Source organism: Topomyia yanbarensis, chromosome 1, assembly GCF_030247195.1.
Source record: "Topomyia yanbarensis strain Yona2022 chromosome 1, ASM3024719v1, whole genome shotgun sequence".
NCBI classification, from domain to species: Eukaryota; Metazoa; Arthropoda; class Insecta; order Diptera; family Culicidae; genus Topomyia; species Topomyia yanbarensis.
Genome location: NC_080670.1, coordinates 27,757,307 through 27,779,388, shown reverse-complemented (window position 1 = coordinate 27,779,388; position 22,082 = coordinate 27,757,307). Strand labels below are relative to the sequence as shown.

At 41.5% G+C, this 22,082-nt stretch overlaps 1 protein-coding gene across 3 annotated transcripts in view; it reads right to left on the bottom strand.

Moving 5' to 3' along the window:
• Window positions 1–2,922: 2,922 nt before the first annotated feature.
• The window catches only part of LOC131677173 (V-type proton ATPase 116 kDa subunit a 1-like), a 174,456-nt gene continuing 155,296 nt past the window's right edge, over window positions 2,923–22,082 (bottom strand). Inside the window, exons 1-6 of one of the 3 annotated variants that reach the window (XM_058956865.1) lie at window positions 16,418–16,543; window positions 5,742–5,892; window positions 5,147–5,668; window positions 3,507–5,088; window positions 3,275–3,446; window positions 2,923–3,205 (exon numbers count right to left, since the gene is read on the bottom strand). In XM_058956865.1, coding sequence (XP_058812848.1) covers window positions 3,109–3,205; window positions 3,275–3,446; window positions 3,507–5,088; window positions 5,147–5,668; window positions 5,742–5,858 — 2,490 coding nt within the window. In that variant the 5' untranslated portion in view covers window positions 5,859–5,892; window positions 16,418–16,543 and the 3' untranslated portion in view covers window positions 2,923–3,108. Of the gene's footprint in view, window positions 3,206–3,274; window positions 3,447–3,506; window positions 5,089–5,146; window positions 5,669–5,741; window positions 5,893–15,983; window positions 16,289–16,417; window positions 16,544–22,082 lie in introns of those variants that run through there. The other 2 variants (XM_058956864.1, XM_058956866.1) reach the window with 2 other exon arrangements.

Sequence of the window (22,082 nt, the reverse complement as noted above, 5' to 3'; positions counted from 1 at the left end):
CAGTTCTCGAGGAAGGACCCGTCTTCTTAAATCCTGTTGAAGCAATCTAGCAGGGCCATTTTTCCTCGGTGGAAGATGCCTAAGCATCCTGTTGGGGTCGGGTAACCCATTCTGTTGGGGTCGGCGGACTTTCATGGGGTGTTGGAGGGTGGTTGCGAGTTCCGCTCCGGCAAAGGGTCTGTCATACGTGGTTATAATGTCTGGCGTGAACGTCATGGGGGACGCTTCGAGTTTATTTTTTTTGCCGTGAGAAGTCGTGCTGTCCGCGATTTTATAGGCGCTTGTCACTGAGCGCGATGAAGGATTCACAGCTCGGAAGATGGAGGCGTACCGGTAGATGCTGTCCACGAAGTTCGTTCAGCTCGTTTCCTTAACTGCTTGGATGGTTTTTCTTGCGGCGTTCCATAAATTCCTGAAATTGCCCCCCCCCCCCCTTCGGTCCCGGAGGGGGTGGCTGGAGCAGTGTTTTTTTGGAGGGTACGTAGAGCTTTCCGGCGAGCCTTAACGGCGACAGTAACGTCCGGATTCTACCAGTGTACAGCACGATGTGGTGGGACCTCGCCGGTTCGAGAGATGCATTCTTAATTTCCGAGAGTTCTACCAGGGGGAACGTGCGGTCTCGATCGAGATGGGACTGTATAACGGGGTGTCGTAAGCGTCCCAGTCGGCATTTTCATAGAACCGGCGATTGTGTCGGGAGGTTTTGGGTGGGAGGCGGTCTATACATAACTCGATGGCAAAGTGGCCGTGGCCCTACTGCATGTTCCATTGATGAAGCTGGAAGCGAAAGGGACGTTGAGGGTGGAGACGCGTTGCCGCGGATGAACGTGGTGCTGCCGTCGTTAAGTATTACGGCGTTGATCACCTCGATGAATCTGATGATTTCGTCGTCTCGGTGACAGCATTTGTTCGAGCTCCAGGTGGTATAGCGGGCGTTTAGATATCTCGTGACGATGAATGGGTGCCTTACCGTTCACGCTAGAACCTTGTTGTCTCATGCGGTATGCAGAAGCCGTCTCCACTCCACTCGGTCCATTGCTGCTTGTCACCAGCCTCGCAGTCTTCGAAGAGTTCGCAGGTCGACCTCTATCTGGTCGATCCACCGTGCTCGCTGTGCGCTCCGTCTTCTTGTTCCTGTAGGGTCGCCCTCGAGAACCATCTTCACCGGGTCGTCGTCCGACATTCTTACCTGAGACCTGGTGGATAAGCTCGGTTAATTGGCTTCGGACCCCTTGTGGAAGATAGACGCGTACGATGGAGTTTGTGATGGGTGTTGAAATTTTTCCTGGCGACTGCGATTACTCTCGTATTGTGGAGAAGATGCATCGACAGGTATTCCACCTAGAAATCCAGTTCGAAAGTTATGTGGTTGTTGTCCGTTCTGGCCGTCTCCCTGTGGTATCGGTTCCCGAACCATAGTGACGCCGGTATGTAGATAGGTTTCCTAGATGGCAAAGCATAGTGGCTTGATGTGAGCGATTATGTTTTGTAAGTCCCCGAGGTTGTTGGCAAGCGTGTGTAGTTCTGAACCGGGATTGTTGGTCAACCAAATGCTGGAGATGTTGGGCACCTGGAATGGGTTCGGAGCTGATCATGGTGGGATGAAGGTGTGGTTGGACTTACTTGGTGGGGAGCCGGGTTCCCTTTCCCCCAACAGTCGCCAAAGGTTCGTCGGTGGGGGCCGGTACATTGTCGGACAGGGTAGGTGCAGGAGAGTAGGCTTTCTTCCTGAACAGGCAACTATCGGTTTCGGATACCATGTTGCTGGAGGGGCTCGGAGTTGACGTTGTGTTTGTGTGGGTTATTTCATGGGGGAGGAGGGTTAGCAAATGAGTTGAAATTAAGAATATGTAGAATGCTTATCTGTGGAGGTAAACCAAGAGCCGCCGGACACACGTCAGAAAGAGCTGGTACTTCCCCGGTCTGGATCGGTGTGGGTGATCAGGAACAGATCCTTCCGACGAATCAACAGCAGTCAGAGTCTCCAAAACGTCGGCTTGACTAACAACGGGGTGAGGAAGAATTATGTTGGGCGATGCTAATGTTTCCAAATAGTCTTTAAGAGGACGGTTAGTCGGTCACTTCTAAAATCTGCACGAAAGATATCAGTAAACAGATTCACGGCATCAGCTGGAGATGGCGCATTTGCGTTTCCAAGAAAAACGCCTGTTGGAGTACTACCGGAACGTTTTCTCACGAAAGGTGGAATTCCGGGCAGTTTCGTATTGCCTTTCGGTCCGTCGAAGAGTAGTTTAGTTTTCGTCTGATTTTTGGCGAAATTAACGCTTGCAATGGTCAAAATCAAGGTCATCAATCGAGTGAAATGAATCACCTTCAGTGTTGGTACGTACATCTAGCCGCAGGACAAACGATTTGTGGTTCGACTTTGTGAATAGTAGTTGCAGGTTCAAGCAGCTCTGCGATATCTGGGTTGTTTACGGATGCAATATCGAGGATCCTCCCGTTCACATTCGCCAGTGAGCAGATCTGGTATAGACCGCCTGCAACCATAGAATCCGTTACAGCTATTTCTAGTTCCGATGAGACATTAATAGGTAGGTAACATTTTAGATCGTTATCGAGCGACCACTGAAGACGTGGAAGATTGCAGTCTCCAAAAACGAGAACAGTGTCGGTGATGCCAGTAATTTTTTGAACGGCATTAGCATGCACATGCTACCGGATCCCTATTTGGCCTTAGATAAATACAGCTAATATATACAGACTGATTTGGGAGGGCGATACGCACGTCGATTTGCTCCAAGCGTTCAATTCGACAAACTTAGCTGTGAATCTGCGAGGTTGTTCTTTGCCGCTATTAGAACGCCACCACCTTGGCGCAGATCACAGGTTGTTGTCTTCGACTGTCTTTTCTATACATTGGACTTAAGGTATTTGTAAAAACAGATCTTGATGGTGCACACTTGTTTTATTTCACTTTTAAAGTCCTCTAAAACTGAAGGTTCGTGATGCAGTCAAATGCTTAATAAGTAAGTTCTCAAGTTATAAAAAAACCGAACTATGTAGAATTCCTAAGATGTGCACGGGTTTGTCGGACCTACTGTAGCATTTCGCCGCGAATGAAGACACTTGTCGGATTATGATCTCCTATTCGATGTCGTCATCACTATCGAGGATCAGTTTGAAGGAAAACGGCTGGAAAACGTATCCTAATCCTTGATAAAATTTGCTCATGAACTCGACCCTGAGGAGAAAAAGAAAGGATCATTTTAAATACAACTGCTTTTAGAACGAAAATTTTATAAAAACTGACCAATGTAGACGCAGCGTGTGCAGGAACGCTGAAAGTCCTTCCATCATAACGAGAATTGTCAAAGTGAAGAAGGACCACGCCCCAAATACCAAATAAAGCATGATTGCTCCCTTGTAGGAGTCTTGCTTCAGTCCTATGGAAAGAACCATATTCCACAAAACTTCCGATAGTTCTGTGAAAATGAGAATCATAAAAGCATCACTGGAATTACCTTCGACAAATTGTTACTTACGAGCATGGGCAAGTGAAAGTGCCCACAGACGCAGATAGGACGCCGTGTGCGACACAGTGCTCAGCACATATTCAATCGTATGGATTGCCTGATGGATAAAAATTTCGCTGATCGGTTCCTCTTCGTGCTCGGCCGGAACTACAGCGGCCGATTTCGCTGCTTCCGTTTCTTCGATTGGTGTATTGATGCTGCCGTTCTGATGAGGCTCCTTGTTCTTCTTACTAAACATTATGTATAAAGGTTTCCCCAACAACATCCATGGAATACAAATAAGGGCGATGAAAACGAACGTCAATTGCAGCGTACCCTGGAAGGAGAACATGTACTCCTCACAACCATGCAACGGTTCGGACTTTTTAAACAGCATCATGTTAATGAACATGATCAGAACCGAGGGAGCACATCCCGGCGTATGCGGTTGGAAGTCGGTTTTGGCCGTGTACTGGATCCACTTCAGGAACATCATGAACACCATGTATGCGAACAGTAGAACCAGGAAAATAATCTGAGGCAGGAATTCCAGTACGATGCTGATGCGTCTTTTGAAAAAGTTGTAATTCACTACACTCATGCAGACTCCGAATATCATATGAACCACGCCGAAAATGATCGACAGTTTCATCTTATAGGAATTCAGGAAAATAATTTTGTTACTAGCGAGCTGCCATACCGGATCCAATCCGACCGGATAAATACGGCGGGCACTCAGATCAGATGAACTGGGGTTCAGAACTAACTCCTTATTACTCATTACAGTGGACGTGTTATAGTGGATGCTCCACGAACTTCCGAAAATGTTCATCGATTTAGAAAACACGTCGTTGTACATGAAACCGTTGTACATGGAGAACAATCCCATGAGTAGGATTATGTAGCGCCCACTGAAGAAAATGTTCCATATTTCATTGGTAGATTTTTTCATGCCCAACTTTTTCTCACCGCTCACCATCCAAAACCCAAACAAAGCCATTATTATTCCGTGACCAAAATCCCCAAACATAATACCGAACAAAAACGGGAAAGTTATTGTCGTATACAGAGCCGGATTTGCCTCCCGATAAGAAGCAATACCGTAGGCATCGATCAAATTTTGAAAACCTTGCGTAAACTTGTTGGTCCTATTGAACGTCGGTGGGGCTTCATCCGTTCCAATAACATTCAAAAACGACGGTATAGTACTTCCAACCGCAGCCGATCCCTCCGTCAAAGCTTTCTGTACCAGCGGCAGATCCAACACCGGAACCCAGCATTCACCGATCAAACACTTCTTCGTCACGTCCATGTTGAACAGATTCAGCGTATGATAGATTCCCTTCATTTTCTTCACCATGATCCGCCAACGTGGCAGTTCCCTCGCGACCGTGGCCAGTGCCCTCGAACGATGATCCTGGGTTTGGTTGAGAACCATGTTCAAATCTTCCAACCGGATGCGAACACCTTTCACCATTTCGTCGCGCTCTTCCGCCGAACTGGGACATGGATAGAGCGAAGCGTGGTAACCTGTGCAAACTTTTTTGATTCTGGCCTTCAGTTGGTCACCTTGGAAGAAAGCGGCGAACACGGTTTTGTAGATTTTGCTGCCCTACGATTAGAATACAGTATTACAAAAGTCAGACTATTTAATTTAGCGTGATTCTTACCGTAGATGGATCTTCGAAGGGTATCTCCAATTCCGCCTGTCTCAGATAAACATTTCCCCGAGAAATTCTCCACAGCATCCGTTCAAAGCCGGGTACCTTCTCCCGCTGGATAACGCCGGCCACAAAAGCCAGATGACCACCAACGCGAGCGTTCGCCGTATCGTCAATGATCAGATTGTTCCTGGTAGCTTCCAAGTTGGCAGCATCCTCCTGTTCGGAGAAAAAGCTGTCCGTTCTCTCCAGCACATTCTTCAGCTCCGTCAGCTCGAGAAAGTTGGACTTCAAGTTAATCGCATTCTGTGACAGTTCCATGATTTCACTTTCCGTCTTCTCCAGGTGTGCCTCCAGATCGATGATCTCGCGTGGATTCGGCGCGTACGGTAGGTCCTCGTAGATGTCCGCTATCTTAATGTTATCCTTTTTCATTTCGGCCTTTACGTAGCGGATTTTTCGTTCCATTTCGTCACAGCGGCGTACCTCGCTGACGAACCGCCGCTGGAAGGCGTTGACGTCCGCGTTCAGCTGTGATAATAATAAATAGTTTTGTGCGGGTTGTCAACGGTGATGCGCTTATTGGTTTCTAAGAACAACTTACGTCGCGAAACTGAACCGCTCCGATCTCACCCAGTGCCGATACAGATGTGTAGGCCGCTTCCGGTTGGATGAACATCTGGCACAGGGCCATCTCTTCGCTTCGGAACATCGATCCCATTCTGGTGCGGGTTGGACCGGATGGCTCGCTAAAGCTAGAATTGTTTCGGAAATATTACTTACAGTCAATTTACTTACGTTGAAAGTTTCAAACTATTTTCTGGATCCAGAAAACATAGACAAAAAACTTAAAAAAAATAGCGGAAAAAGGAAATTGAACATATTTTGAGATATCCATAAGTATTGGCTGCCTCGCTTTTGCAATCGATTGCACATCCAACTACATCACACAAGGAATGTGGTACTCATAACGTTTATTCGAAGCAGAGCACTTTATAGTGATGAACAACATTCAACACAATGTCGAATACGACAAGATTAAAACCAATATCCCCGATTATACGTGGTAATTATATTACTGAAATTCGTCCACATGGTTTAGCACCGCGAATCAATTCCACGTACATTAAAAAATTCATGTCGAAATACGGAGATATGAAATCCATTACGAATGATATCTGGATATAAAATGTTCCCTGAAATTCTCAACGAAGCTCTCGTGGTTAGAGTACAGCTGGACTACCAACCTAATCCTCCTTACAGTATGTAAAATAATTGAAGACACCCCTTTATTGTTTCGGTATTTTTGTTGCAAGAAATGAAGCCTTTAAGGCTTAATTTACCGCCATTTCAGAGCCAATAAATCAAAAACCTGTTTTAGTCCACCTAGAGGTGCAATTGTGCCTTTCTCATTTCTCCAAACTATGATTTAATAGCTGATTCGTACAATATAACATTATGGAAATGTCTTTCATTCTTATTACACTTGGTAAGTATATATAAGAGCACCTTTTTGCATTCATCGCGGTATCGGTTTGAATCGGAGTTTTCTATATGATGAAGATGAATTTAATATCAGTTTCCGGGGACGCAACACCTTTCATTTGAGACTAAGTTGATCAAATCGGTCTAGCCATTTTCGAGAAACCAATATAACCGTTATTCTGAATTTGGATGCTTTCGGATCCGTCGATGGTGGCCAGTGTGGCCAAAGAGACTTTAAATGACTGTCGGTGACCTAAATCTACAAATTCAACAGTTGTGTTTACATTTTGGAAAAAATTTCACCTTTTTACATTCATCGCAGAATTCGTTAGAATCGGGATTTTCTGCGTGATCGTACTATCACCCTATAATTCAGGAACCAGAACTCGGATCCACACAAAATTCAACAGCAGCTGATGGACCTTTCATTTAAAATCAAGTTTGTTAAATTCGGTTCAGAAAATTCCGAGAAACCGATGTGGACAAATCAACAAATTTTGTTTTGTAACCATACTCTTCAACTCGTAATCCGGAACAAGATGTCGGTTGAAAACGAAATTCAATAGCAACCTATGAGAATAGTATACCTTTCATTTGAATCTTAGTTTGTAAAAATCGGTTCAGCCATCTCCGAGAAACCGATGTGGACATTTTGTTAACAAATCCGCACATACACACACATACATACATACATACATACATACATACATACATACATACATACATACATACATACATACATACATACATACATACACACATACATACACACATACATACACACAGCTATTTTGCGATCTCGGCGAACTGAGTCGAATGTTATATGAGACTCGGCCCTCCGGGCCTCGGTTAGAAAGTCGGTTTTTGGAGCAATTGCATAACCTTTCTATATGAGAAAGGCAAAAGAATAATATTTAATTAGCTTAATCAGCATGAGTCCAATGTTATCTTCATGTGATTATAATTTGAAATGTTGGTGGAATGGGTTTGAAAGTGGAGGGAATGGGAAGTTAGTAGAGTGGGAGTGGAGGATGCGTCAGAAAACCTTCATCTTATTTCGGTATACGGGGTGGATGAAAGAAATGCGGGCGTGAGGGTGGTCCAAGGGGAGGGGAGTGATGAAGGAGGGAGGTGTAAGGGCAAGACACGTGGGGGGGAGGGGCGGCGACGTAATATTCAACTGCATATTTTGCCTTCCATTTGAGACTTGGTTTGAGAAAATCGATTCAGTCATCACTGAAGAACCGATGTGATTTTAATTGTGGAATATGCCCGGAATTCCGGACTTCCGGAATCGTCGATAGTGGACAATATATTCAAAGAATGTTTGATTGGCGATCAGTGATCTCGATCTGCGATTAGAAGTAATTTGGTGACCATTTCAATAGTTTTTAGAATCTGAGGTATTACGATTGTACCGATTTATATGGGAAATTCCAGTGTATACTTACTAACACCCCTGTAACTCCGGAAGCAAGAGTCAGAACCGAATGAAATTCAGCTGCAGTCAATGGTATTACTATATCTTTCATTTGAAATCAAGTTTGTAAAAATCGGTAGAGAATTCGTTTGGGAATGGGTGTGAAATTAGCTTAGGAACTTGGCGGGTTCCCTGGGGGCGTCATGAACCGTCATAGGTGGCCAATGTGGCCAAAGCTGCTTTGATTGATCATTAGTGATCCAGACCCGAAAACTAGAGTAATGTTATATCAATTTTAATATGTTTTACATCATTTGAACATCATGGTGGTACCAGTTTATATGGGAATTTGCTGTGTGACTGCACTCTTCAACCCGTAACTCCGGAACCGGAAGTCGGATCAACTAAAAATTCAATAGCAGCTTATGGGAGCGTTATACCTTTCAGATGAAACTAAGTTTGCGAAAATCGGTTTAGCCATCTCTGAGAAAATTGTGTGAGTTTAAATGACACACACACACATACACACACACACACACACACACACACATACATACACACACAGACATTTGCCGATCTCGACGAACTGAATCGAATGGTGTATGGCACTCGGCCCTCCGGGCCTCGGTTAAAAAGTCGATTTTTACAGTGATTGCATAGCCTTTCTTTGTATGAGAAAGGCAAAAACGATTGTAAAGAGAGCTCGTCGAGTAGTTGTAAAAAAGAAAACGGTGGGGGTGTCTTCAATTATTTTACATACTGTACTTGTCTTTTGAATGAAAACCATCTCAAGCAGGCCCGATGAGAGGGGGAGGCAGCCAGGGCAATTGCCCCGGGTTGTATTTGGGGGCCCGCGGTTTGACCCGGAAGAAGGAGTAAAGACCCGTTTTTATCAGCCCTTTGGCGAATTTTAAGCTGATAAAATAGGGACATTGATAAAATCGGGACACATTTTTTAATAAACCGAAGTTCTTAAAATATTTAGTTCTTAGATATAGCCTCGTAACCTTTTCTGATTATTTTCTTTAAGTTCCCCTTAACGGGGTCTGACAGCGCAAAATTTAAAAAAATGACATTTTCATTTTTGCATTTTTCGGATCTCAAGATAAGAAATATATGCCCAAGAAAGGAATTACTCGAATTCAACTTGGTTCGTCTGCTAGAGCCCATAAAACTACCAACTATCAATTTTCATATGAAGCTGATAAAATCGGGGCAAAAAGCTGATAAAATCGTGGGTAGATAAAATCGTGGGCTGATAAAATTGGGTGCTGATAAAATCGGGTCTCCACTGCAGTAATTTCTTTATAATCATTCGCTTTATTAAATTGTTATATGATCGAAGTATAAAAATGCAAACTTTATTTGATAGTTGACATTTGTTAAAAAAACGTTTTTGAAGGATTTGCCTACTTTGTGTTCAAGTTAAAAAACGAGTTTTATTGCTTGAATTGATGGAATACACTACAAAATATTGAGAAGCTAATTCAAAGTATTTTCGAAGAAAGCAATAGAGCGTCAAACAAAAATGCGAGCGTACGGACAAACGCATCCGTCCTCTTCTACGTTCGCTTCTTTGCTGGTGGTGCCGGTTGTTGGCTTAGAGACACTGGTCGTGATTGTTTTTGAGTGAATATTTGTTCGTGTCAGATCCATAGATATTGGTTTTGTAGCCGTTTGTGGTTTGGCATAAGACAACGGTGTGCTGTTTTTGGTTATAATAGGTGGGCTGTTCTTAGCAGGTTTTGCACAAAATTTTCCGTGGTGCAGTGTCTTTTTGTAGAATTCGCGCATAGGAAGCTACCATGGTTGCATAACCAGTATCGTCCCATTTTCGGTTGATCCGCATGACATGGTTACGTATGAAAAAGTTGGATTTTGCCGTGCATCTACAGCGGAACGATTTTTAGTTTCTACTCTGGGCGAGATGAGAAGGTAGACTGACCTTAATTAACCGGTGATTAAATGGATAATTGTTGTATTTTTATAACACGTTCAAGGAATTTTCCTCTAAAAGTGCATTGTGAGAAAAAACGGTGATTTTGGGCCTCGCCCAAGTAACCACGAAGCATTATGTAATGGCTTTAGATATGTTCTAAATTTTCATGCAAAATATATGCTTTACAGCTTCATAGTTCAATAGAGATGATTAAAGCACACTAAGTGTGCCAGAATAGAGCTAGTTCAGAAGCATCTTAATGGCTGTCAATGTTAATATAGAGCCGTTTAAAAATAACTTTTCCTTCTTTATCGATGCAGCAAAAGAAAATATAAACTTTCGATAACACACTCACCCTTTCGCTCTTCTTTCGTTTGATGTGCCGACTATTTAAATTGACGATTTAGTGCCTATATAAATGGGATTCAATAGCCAGTCGAAAAGCTCGTCTCAATGTTGTATACGTGTTTGATCACTGATCTGTGCGAAGATCTACTTGTATATTCGGTTTATTCCAAACTCTACCTAGACGTTTAATTGAATTTTTTTCGAAGAATCATGCATAATTTCTATTTTGATTTTACGTTATATACGTATTTTTAACAGACACAAAATGAGAGTGAACGGAGATCTTGATAAAATAGTGCAGTGACGCCAATCGTAGTCCAATTATAAATGTCTAATTTAAACATTCATTACAACGAGTGGGTCTAACAGCCCTATTGATAAATGATAGTGTGACAGCTAGATTGTTTAGCATGAACAAAACGACAACAGAACACACAAAAATTCTCGTTTCCTTGAAAAAGGTCCAAAAAGGATCGAAACGTTGGAGAAAGAGCAACGAGCACTTAGAGTTTTCTATAAAAGTTTCGTAGCATTTATCTTCACAAGCTTTTTAGTGCGATGTGTATGTTCTGTATGTCGATATAGTGCTAGATTTAATGCTTCAAATTTTAGGTGCATTGAAGCATTAAAAATACTTGTATACGGCTAGTTAGCAATAGGAATGCTAACTTAAAGTCAATCTAGAGCTTTAAATTAGTGCTTATGGTTACTTGGGTGATCGAACGCGTATACCAAATTGAGACGAGGTTTTCGACTACGGATGGAATCCCATCCCAGGCACTAATTCGTTAATTTAATCAGTCGGCATGTCAAACAAAAGAAAGAAAAGAAAAGAAGAAGGGTGGATACGTTATCGAAAGGGAATTTTTTCTTTTGCTGTGTCGATAAAGAAGCGAAATTATTTAAAAAAAAACACAGCTCTATTTTAACATTGCTGATAGCCATTATGGTGCTTCTGAATTAGCTCTATTCTGGCACATTCTTTCGTCTTTTTCGACACTAAGTGTGCTTTAATGAGCTTTATAGAATTTTGAAGCCGCAAAGAATATGTTTTGTATGCGAATATAGAACATATCTAAAGCCATTAAATAATGCTTCGTGGTCTCTTGGATATATTCCTTACCACTAACCTTACCGCTTCCCCAATTCTTCCCATCAGGAAAATCATGAAAAGACGAATCATGGCAAGGCACAAATCTCCGATCAACATGGGGAACGTGCTATTTGAGCTAGAGGCTACTGATTTCTGTTTCCTGAGCACCCGCAAATTGAAAAACTCGTAGCTAACAGGAACAGGAAGCTGTCGAAATTCACCTGTCTGGCACGCTATCTGTGGATGTGGCAATATGAGTCAACCAAAGACTAATAGAAACTACGGACTCACGAGTTTCTCATGGCTGAAGAGGTACTAACTCATACTGAACTAAGGTTGTAAAGGGCCCGGCAGTAATACAAGCCTTGGGGCCCATCGCGGCTGTCGACGGCCCTGATCTCAAGGTATTACTTACATTTAAAGGACACTATGCACATACCCTGGACAGACGTCCACATGCCAGTTCTTCAACCAAACTGCACACTATAGTAAACCATGCGCCAAAACTGCAAAAGAGGATGGATCTAACATGGTGTTCAATAAAAAATGAGAATGATTTCAATACCTTGCTGTAATTATTTTTTTTTCGATACCAAGAGAATTGCTCTCAGGACTCCCTAGAAATAAGTGGCATGTTTCTTTTCGCTTGGGTGCTGTCATTTCAATCGAAGATGGCGCCGAAACAACAAGCACTCCGCGAGCGTGTTGTACGGTTTTACGAAACGCATGGTCATCGTGAAAAACAATTTACGGTAAACCACTTTCGAGACGAAAACGTACCCGTGAGTACGACAAAAGTTACTTTCTGCTCTCGAAGATCCACATTCCAGTCGGCCACATCCCCCGACGCAACATATAAGTTTAAGCATAAATTTGAAAAAAAAAGTTATGCTGTACATTACCATATCGAACAGAGGAATTTCAAAGTCCTGGTTCAAGCCGAGCGGTCAGGCCATCAATCAACAAGTGTACCAGGAGGAGTATGTTGAGAAAATTCTTCTGCCGTTCTTAAAGGAGCATCATGCTGATGGGAAGTACGTCTTACGTCTTCTGTCCGGACAAGGCGTCTTCCCATAACACCAAGAATACTATGCTATAAAGTGTGTTTTAGTTTTAAGGGATTTGCGTCAAGCCGGCGCTAATCTATTCCGACAATAAGTTAGTGTCGGTTTCTGATGAGGCGAAACCGAAACGCAACTGAGTATGAACCAAGAATACGCTGAAGTATCTTGAGCAGAAATAGATTCTGTAGGTGCCGAAAGAAAGAAACCCGACCAACTAGCCCTAGGGCCGTTCCATTGAGGATTTTTTCGGCTCCCTCGGTGCTCTGGTATACAAAAATAATTGGCGGGCCAAGGATACGAAGCAGTTAACCACCAGGATCCGGAATTGTACCCGAAGGATGGACGTCAGTGCCGTCTAACACTCTTGTGAGAGCATCACGACTAAGTTGCGTCGTACAGCAGACCAGGGCCCCTTCTCCAATATTCATTGGCGTTTTTTTTTTGAAAAATAAACGTTATGGTTTTAATAAAAATACTGAATTCGTTAAAAAGTTTTTTAAAGCATGACTGATACACCAGAGTCACACAGAAACAGAAGCAACACAAAAAACATCCAACAGTGAAAACCAAAACTGCTCTGGCCAGTACGACAATTGACGTACACGAGAGCAATGGAGAGGGCAGACTGCGAACGACCAACAGACGGCTAAGTAAATAATGGAAATAATTATTCCCCTCCGAGAAGAAAGATTACGCGTAACAGCAAGCGGTTTAAATACATTGGATCATTTGGCATACGTACGTGAGGCATAATGGACATTAGGCATAAATTACCATATCGAAGTATCACTTAAAGGAACTTTTTTGTGGTAAGGGTTTCGGGTGCTAAGAGCATAAATATTTGAACATTTTTTGATGTAGAAGAATTATACTGCCTTTAATCGCAAGTCAGTCCCATGTTCTATGGGATTCCCTACCTACATGGGACTGACTTGCGATTATAGGCAGTATAATTCTTCTACATCAAAAAAATGTTCGAACATTCATGCTCTTAGCAGCCGAAACCCTCACCGCAAAAAAAGTTCCTTTAAGTGACACTTCGATATGATAATTTATGCCTAACGCCCATTATGCCTCACGTATGTATGCCAAATGACCCAATGTAATTATGCCTAATGGGGTACATTCCCGATCTTTAATCTAACTCAAGGATCATTGATCGTGCAACTGAAGGATCGTCAATCTTAGAACTAAAGAATCCTTAATTTCTCAATTGTAAAATTCATTCAGATTGTTCTCCTGTAAAATCGGCTTAAAACAAATAATTGGAGTACCACGATCAAGTATAAGTTGGAATTTATGCATTTGAGCTGAAATTCAGATACAAATCATTCAGAATACCGATTGTAAAGGGCGAACACGAAATTATTGCGACACATTCAACAGGGCATAACTTTTTTACCATTGGGTAAAAATCACCCAAATTTTGCACACTTTCTCATTGATGTGTATTGTTTACATGCTGTCAAACTTGAAGTCGTGTTTTTCGGTTCAACGAAAATCGAGGTGAACCAACGCGAGTCGAGAGAACAAATTCTTTCCAAACACCTGGAATTTCCTGACCTGTCGCACCGGCAGTTGGGAAAAATGTTGAACATTCACCATTCAACCGTCTCCAGAGTGTTGAAGTGGTTCCAGGAGCGGTTGACGTTGGACCACGGCAAAGGAGCTGGAAGGAAACCGGGACCGGAGAACAAAAAGACGGAGGGAAAGGTGAAGCGGATGATTAAAGTAAATCCCAACGTCCCAAGCCGTGATTTGGCTAAAAAGATCGGCATGTCGCAGAGCTACGTCCAGAATGCAAAGAAGAGAGCTGGACTACATACATACAAGGTACAGAACTTCCCAAACCGCGATGAGCGGCTAAAACTCGGGCACGGAAGCTCTGCGAGAAGATGCTGTCAAAATATGGCTGCTGTGTGATGGACGACGAAACGTATATAAAAGCCGATTTTAAGCCAATTCCGGGGTTGGAGGTTTTCACCGGCAAGAGCAAGTTCTATGTGGACGACAAATTTAAGAAGAAGAAAATGTCGAATTTCGCCTCCAAATATCTCATTTGGCAGGCCATCTGCTTTTGCGGACTGAGGAGTGAGCCTTTCGTGACAAAGGGCACAGTAAATGGCGAGATCTACAAATCTGAGTGCCTCGAGAAGCGCCTTTTGCCGTTCTTGCAGCAGCACGACGAAGCTCCGCTATTTTGGCCAGATTTGGCATCATGCCACTATTCTAAAAGTGTCCTGGAGTGGCATGAGGCCAATTCTGTCCATTTTGTTCCAAAGGACATGAATCCGCCAAACTGTCCGGAGCTGCGCCCGGTGGAGCAGTATTATGAAGCGGGAACTTCGGAAGAGCAAGAAGACAGTCAAAGACGAGAAGGGGACATGTTAAGAAAATGGAAAAAAAAACTGAGAAACTGGTACCGGATGACACTGTAAAGACTTTGATGGAGGGCATCAAGCGAAAATGCGTTCAATTTTACACTCAAGGCTCCATCGATTAACTTTTCTTTTGATTTTTGAAGTAAATGTATGTATAAAACTACCCTAAAATTTTGGTTTGATTTTAAACATTATAAGAAAATTGGCATGACATTTTCGGTGTCGCAATAAGTTCGTGTTCGCCCTTTATACAATCAGTATAAGATATAGAGACTACCACCATCCGTCCACCACCGTCAGGCGTTACGATAGTCAGTAAAAAGTTATCGTTTTACTCCATGAGTTTCTTATGGTAAACTGCGATCATGTGACGATTCATTAACACCCGGTTTCTAATAAGTAAACATGTATGTATGTTGAAAGAGAGGTTACCTCAGAGTAAATTTGAATGTAAAGATTTAAACGATTTGATTAAAAAAGTTTGATGTTTCAATAAACTAAACTGTAAATCCCTTAAATGGTGTTTATGATGTATACAAAATTTTGAAATAAGTAAACTATCAGGATTCACTAATACTAATAAAAACTGTATGAATATGTTTTTATCTAAGTTTTGATTATTTTTTATATTTTTTGTATACTACCGAGAAAGTCCGTGTCAAATTTCAAAACCATCAAAACGCCATAAAATTGTCTCAACAACACTTAAATACACCGAAATATGGATTTAGCATGAAATTTCAATCCCTCAAACCACCATGCAGTTGAGGTTAATCTGGACCATGACCATGGGGTATTACGGGTTTCTCGTTTGCTCGGGATACACATCCAATCTGCTGACAATTCGTGCTGGATCTGCTTGAATTCAACTCCATCGGCAAACCGCCTACAATCTGCTTTTTAACCGTCAACGAAAGCAACAACTTTTTTTGCTCCGGTTTTCCGCATGCGATCCACCGGCAATTCGCCTACAATCCGCTCGAAATACGCTTTCAATCCGCAATCCGATACTCTTTAAATCCTCTGTCAATGTGGTTTTGATATATCGCGAATCCGGTTTATGACCGGTTTTGTACAGTGAATATTATTTTAATAATGGTCGTGAATTATGGTCACCTTTTATTATAAACTGCTGGGGCATTTGTGGCATGTTGCAGCCTGGTCACCGTGTGTAACGTAGGATGTCTGAGTACCAACGCTAATGAACGATGTAACGGGTTTAACCCATCCGAAAATATGTGCACATGGTTTGCCTTTCTGGTATGTAGAGTTGCAGAATAGAATGAATGAATAGAAGGATGAAGATCGCATTTTTCTTCCTTTGACGTATCTGGATCGATATCCATTTTTAGTGACACTTTCTGAGATTCGCGAGCTGGAATCAGAACATCGAAACCTTGATACACCTGAACTGCAGAATTACACTTTTTCTAAACTTAGCTGGACTGAGAGAACGATCATATGATCACTGTTTTCCCTAAATAATTACGATTCTCACTCTAGCGATAATTTTATTGCTTGTACAAGGAAACAAAAGAATAAATTTGTACCTTCTTCACTAGTACAATCCGTACAGGTCTGATCTGGTCCTCCAGTTGCTTTTAGTTCACACTATCCGAAGCACAAAGATGCTTTTTCCTTGAATGGCAACTCACTACTAACCAAACAGCGGCTAGTGCCACTGTGCTCTGATCCCGCATCTCGGTGCAGACACCAAACTGTGTTTTTTTCAATAACCAGGTATATGATTGGTTATTGTTTGTCTAGCACCACCGGCATGGTCTATTTCATTTTCGATTCGACGATGGATATAACGACGATATTCCAAAAATACAAAAAAAACAACTGATCACATGCTACCTGTGGTACCGGTTGGTGATAATGGTACCGGCACGATCAGCTACCAACGTGACCTGAGAAGGGTGGTAATGAAAGCTAATAACCTTTTGGTGTCTGTCTTTTGCCTCTTATTCTGTCGTCGCACGTAGGACGTAGGTGCGATCGCTTGCTGTCGGAATCAATTTGAACTTAGCTCTCGGTTAACAGACCTATGTTAGAATTGGTCAATGTGATCAAAGATGTTTTTTGTTGGAGATCGCTTTTTCTGAATTTGCGTTTTCAAAATGGAGATACATACGTCGATAATATTTTCTTTTTATTTTATTTCGCGACCATCCACAGTGTTGAATATGACATCAAACAAATTTTACAGTGATACAGATTTGCAATTGCTAGTTAAATTAAGTATGGAATTTTCGTTTCGACTCGTCTCATCGGAATCCGACACTAACTTAGTGACGGGACTAGGCTGTTTGTATTTCTGTGCAAACCCTTAGTCCTGTGTGATGTCCCGCAAGAAAAGAAGTTCTGATTAAGCTGCCCAGAAAAACTAATAATGTTTTCGTTTTTTTTTTTGCCTAGCGTCAAACTGGCACTAGCTTAGTGGTTTAAAATAATTTCATCCTTAGTGGAGAAAAATAGTTTTTACCTAAATTTTTCTCCACTAAGTAGAAATATAGAATAGTCGGTAAAATAGAGCATATTTAAATTGATACCTACAATGTCATACATTCAGGTCTTCATTAAAATTGTTTGTAATTGTTCAATTCCTGCTGTGGAAATGGTATGTCTCAAAATGAGTGAAGCTCGAACTTTTATCCAGTTTCATCATACGAGAAATTAAGTACTGAGTTCGTTTAATCGTATAGTGACAAAAAGTTTTACTATGCGCATCCGAGCCGCGTCACTCATTCGGACGATGTTATGATTAAAATCCTTGGATACACGTACAAAATCGAGGTATGACTACCAGTTCTTGCACCAGTTTTTATATCAACGTGTTTTATCGTAGGGACGTTTGTATGTTGCGTATCTTAATTCGATTGCATAACCGCCGTGTTGCCAACCGTGTGGATTGTTGAATGTTCGCGCGAGCCGGGATTCTGATGTTAAATTTTGAGTCAGACGAGCCCGGATTAAGTCCAAATGTGAAAGTTACGCGATATTCTCGCAGGTATTTTTCTCGTATTAGCAGAGCTATCAGACATATTTTCGTGAAATTTGACGTTTTTTAAACGTAAAATGAATTTTTAACAGTTTTCTGAAGGGCGTAGCTCCAGCTTTCTTGTATAATTTTATCATAAAACTATCATCCAATTATTTTAGTTTTTCAAAGAAATAGTTAATATTATGGCATACATTACTTCAGCAGAATTCATTTGATGAAATTACGTAGTGAAATCACCAAAAAATAAGTCACCAGTTTTTTTTTAAATATTGTTAAGATAGTTGTTTGTCATTAAATTTTTCTCTTGTCATAATCTCATTTAACCATTCGCACTGAGTGTTAATCACAGACGACAGAGAGGTTACTTCACCATTTGAACTCCTATGCCCATGATTCGAGACGAATGGTGTTACTTACCTTCCGAAGGGAGACGTGCTCCTTTCAACTCTGAAAATCCCAACTACTTCGGCTGGAATTTAACCTAGATCCACTGAGGGAGTGAAACGCAGTTATGCTTTCCACGCAATTACCGCCTTGCTATCACCGCATTGTAATTTTTTTTTTTCAAAGAGAATGAACAATTACTGAGATTTGTTTTTTTGTAACATCGAAGTAAATTTTCTAAAAAGTTCAGTTCTGCTTATTCATGATTTCCCGAGCAAATACTCATGGCTTCAAACACCACACAGCCCCTTGAAAAGACCTTAAACATGGTCCGTGCCAAAATTCCCAACCATCAAGACACCATAAAATGGTCTCAATAACCTATAAATACACCAACATATGGTATTTTATATGGGATCTATCGGATCATGGTAATGGTGTTTTCATGGGTTGAACCCATTTCAAACACCCATGTTAAGCCCCATGAGCATGGGGGTATTATGGACTTTCCGTTTGCTCGGGTTTGTCTTTGTTTTAAGTGAGAATTTAAGAATTATCTAATACTTTTATAGATTTTCAGCTGCCTTTAGAACGTATTAAAATGTTTCGACTTTATAAAATTTTTCCAATATTTTCATAAGAATTTTTAAGCCTATGGACGCTTAGAGATCTTTTTTTTTAATTTTGGAGGGTATATTTAGGTTTAGTAAATGCTACAAACAAAACTTAATTGAATAATGGTTGATTTCACCCATCGAACTCATCTCATCAGTAACTGGCACCGTCTTGAACACCAAATTCGTAGGAAAGGGCGCTGACGATCGCCTGTAGAAGACGTGGGGGTGATGAGGGGGGGGGGGGGTTCGAATGGGTTCTCACCAAGTTGTGGCGTTGATCAGGAAATTGTCCAGAATTTGCTTAGAGAGAGGGGGACACTGCTGGGAGATCGCAGAGTCGATTTCTGCTCGAGGTCATATCTTTTCTCAATTCCAAATGGGATCATCCATAAATGACGTAGCATTATATGGGGGAGCGGGAGTTTTGTATTTTGTGATGATGTGTGACGACAGGGGGGTAGGAAGTCATGTCATACTACGTAGCTTTTTTAAAGGGGAATAACTAACATCGTTTTTCATTTTTTTAAATTTTACGGGGACAAGGGGGGGGGGAGAATTACCGCCAAGCTACGTAATTACCAGGGGGTATTTAGAGGTTTGTGACGAAATGGTACGATGGGGGTGGAGGGTGTTAAAAATCACTCAAAAAATGCTACGTCATTTATGGATTGTCCCAATGTGAAACTTTTTTTTGAGAAGATAATGCCAGCAGACTTATTTGTATATCACCAATATTTGAAAGCATTTGAAAAGTTTTACTCAATTTAAGCGTACCAAAGTTGTAATAACTTATAGCATAGCATAGATTATTACCAAAAGTTACAAAATTAGACTGCTGGCGAAGTGGAATGTATAGTGAAAGAAAAAATGTAACTCTTTCCAAAGTTGGAAGGCGATACTATCCAGTTTTATCATGTGATGCACACTATACTGCGCAAAATCAAGAAGTTGAGAACAACACTAAACAAAACCAAACATACATTCCCTTGTTCAGTCTATTTACAACTACCGAGGTCAGCAGTTATAATATTCAATCTGTCTGTACATCTGCTCGAGCTTTGGTTTACAGAAACGCCTATATCCAGTTCCACCATGTCAACCAGACAGTGCTGATAACAGTCAACAAATTAGCCCTTGGCAAGGAGATTCATTCTGCATAACAACCTGGAACAGGTGTTTGAGTATGACAATGTTAGACTGATGATCCCCGTGTGTATGGAAGATGATCGAATTGAGGAATGGTTACACGATCTTGCAAATTCATGTCGCCGTAGTGGCGATGTGGAATCCGTTACGGAAGATACATAAAAAATTATTTCCCATGTATGTTTTTGTCGTGAGAATGTCATCCTACTTGAATCTACAATACGAAGTGCAATGCTTAGTACATAGAAAGAACCAATTAATGTGTGACAATTCTGTCGTCGACTGCACGTGGAAAAGTATGCAGAAGAACCCAATACGAAGAACTTATCAACGGGCTACACGCACAAAATAATATCACTCCTGACACACAAACGGCTTGCCGAATTTGTGACAACAGCAAAGGCTACGTCCAGTACCTCCAAGTCAACAGCCGGTACCATCAGCATGGAAGCTAGTACCAAAATCGTTAACAATTAGAGTCCAGTTTGTCCATGTGTCAACGAAATTTTTTTGCTTCAAACCAGAGCTTCTGTACTTGCGTCCCGAGACTTCATTCGGGACCAGTCAGTTGTGTGACATAATTTTTTCCTCTGTTTTGAATGAATATTAATGGAAATAAACACGTACAACAATTTACATGTCATTTTAAAATATAAAGTTGTTTATTTTATTCGTGGAACATTTACAAGAATTGTCATAATTCCTAATTGAGTTTGTTTGGATTTTCTGGGATAGTTCCGTCTTCCTACGGAAGGAAAGTAATCTCGCTGGTTCCGGTCCAAGTGGTCATGAGTCGATATATTTAGGATATAGATGGTTGTAGTTGTTTCTCTGACTCAGTGATCAATGCCGATAGAGTTGAACGAAAAAAAGTGTAAATAAAAAAGAAACATTCAAAATATCCGCCTCTCGGGGTCTAATTTAACCAGTTGTGAGAAAATAACTATCATATTGTCAAATTCGCCATATAATCCACTGTAAATAAGAAAAATTTTCAGATGGAGAATAACAATTCCCGTTTATCCACATCTCTTTGAGGTAACCACTACCGGTCACGTGTCATGCTCAAGGATCACAAGAAAACCCATCCCTGGCAAACTTTTTGCGATTTTTGTCGTGTCACCAAACAGTTCGGAAACCATCACCATCACACTGAGTGGTTAGCAAAAAAAAGGACAATGCGCCGTATGCGGGTGGAATGGGGTGAAAGGCTGATATTTTTTTGAAAACACTTTTTAGTAAATTATGTTTTTTGTAGTGTTTCGGATTCGTCTCTTCAGTAACTAACTCTAACTTAGTGCTAGTTAGATAAGCCCAAACCAGCACCAAATTGGCGCTAGTTCGACACTTGAATTCAATTTTTAGTAATCATTTTCACTATACTTTTCCGAGCTTCATTTTTTATCCTACTCACAGGATAAGAATATTGGACAATCGTAAAAATCCCCAGTAAAATGCACAAAAAAGCGCATTTCGCACCCTTATCCCACCGGAGGGTGGGGTAGTTCCTGCTCGTCCTCGACTGTGTGTCTATGTCACACATATCTCACCCGCAAACTTGTATGCAAATTAGCGTGTCATTGTAATTCTAACCGGGCGCGTGGGATCTTAGGGATTTGCCCGTGTGACGGGCAGGATAACAAACGTTCATTCGTTCCACTGGATGTAATTCCACATAAATAAATTATTAGCTGCCAAAGTCTGCAATTGAACCGCAGCAAACGACGTGGTGGTCGGTTACCACCATCACCTAACCTAACAGTCATCGAAGCCGAACAGAACGAATGCAAATTCCTTTTTTCTCTCTCTATACTCTAACCACCTAACGACCAGGAGACATCCTCGACATCCGCGTGCCAGAACCTCATAATTCAATTGCAGGTCACGCATTAAATTGAAGGATCGAAGCAGGCCCTGTTTTTTTTCCTGTTTTGCATACGAGTCGCGAAATTGGCACAAAATTGGAAACTTTCGAGAGAGAAAAAAAGGGACATGTGTGTGCCGTAGGCAGCCTTGCCACAGCAAAGACCATCAGCGTAGAAGAAGAAAAAGAAAATTTCA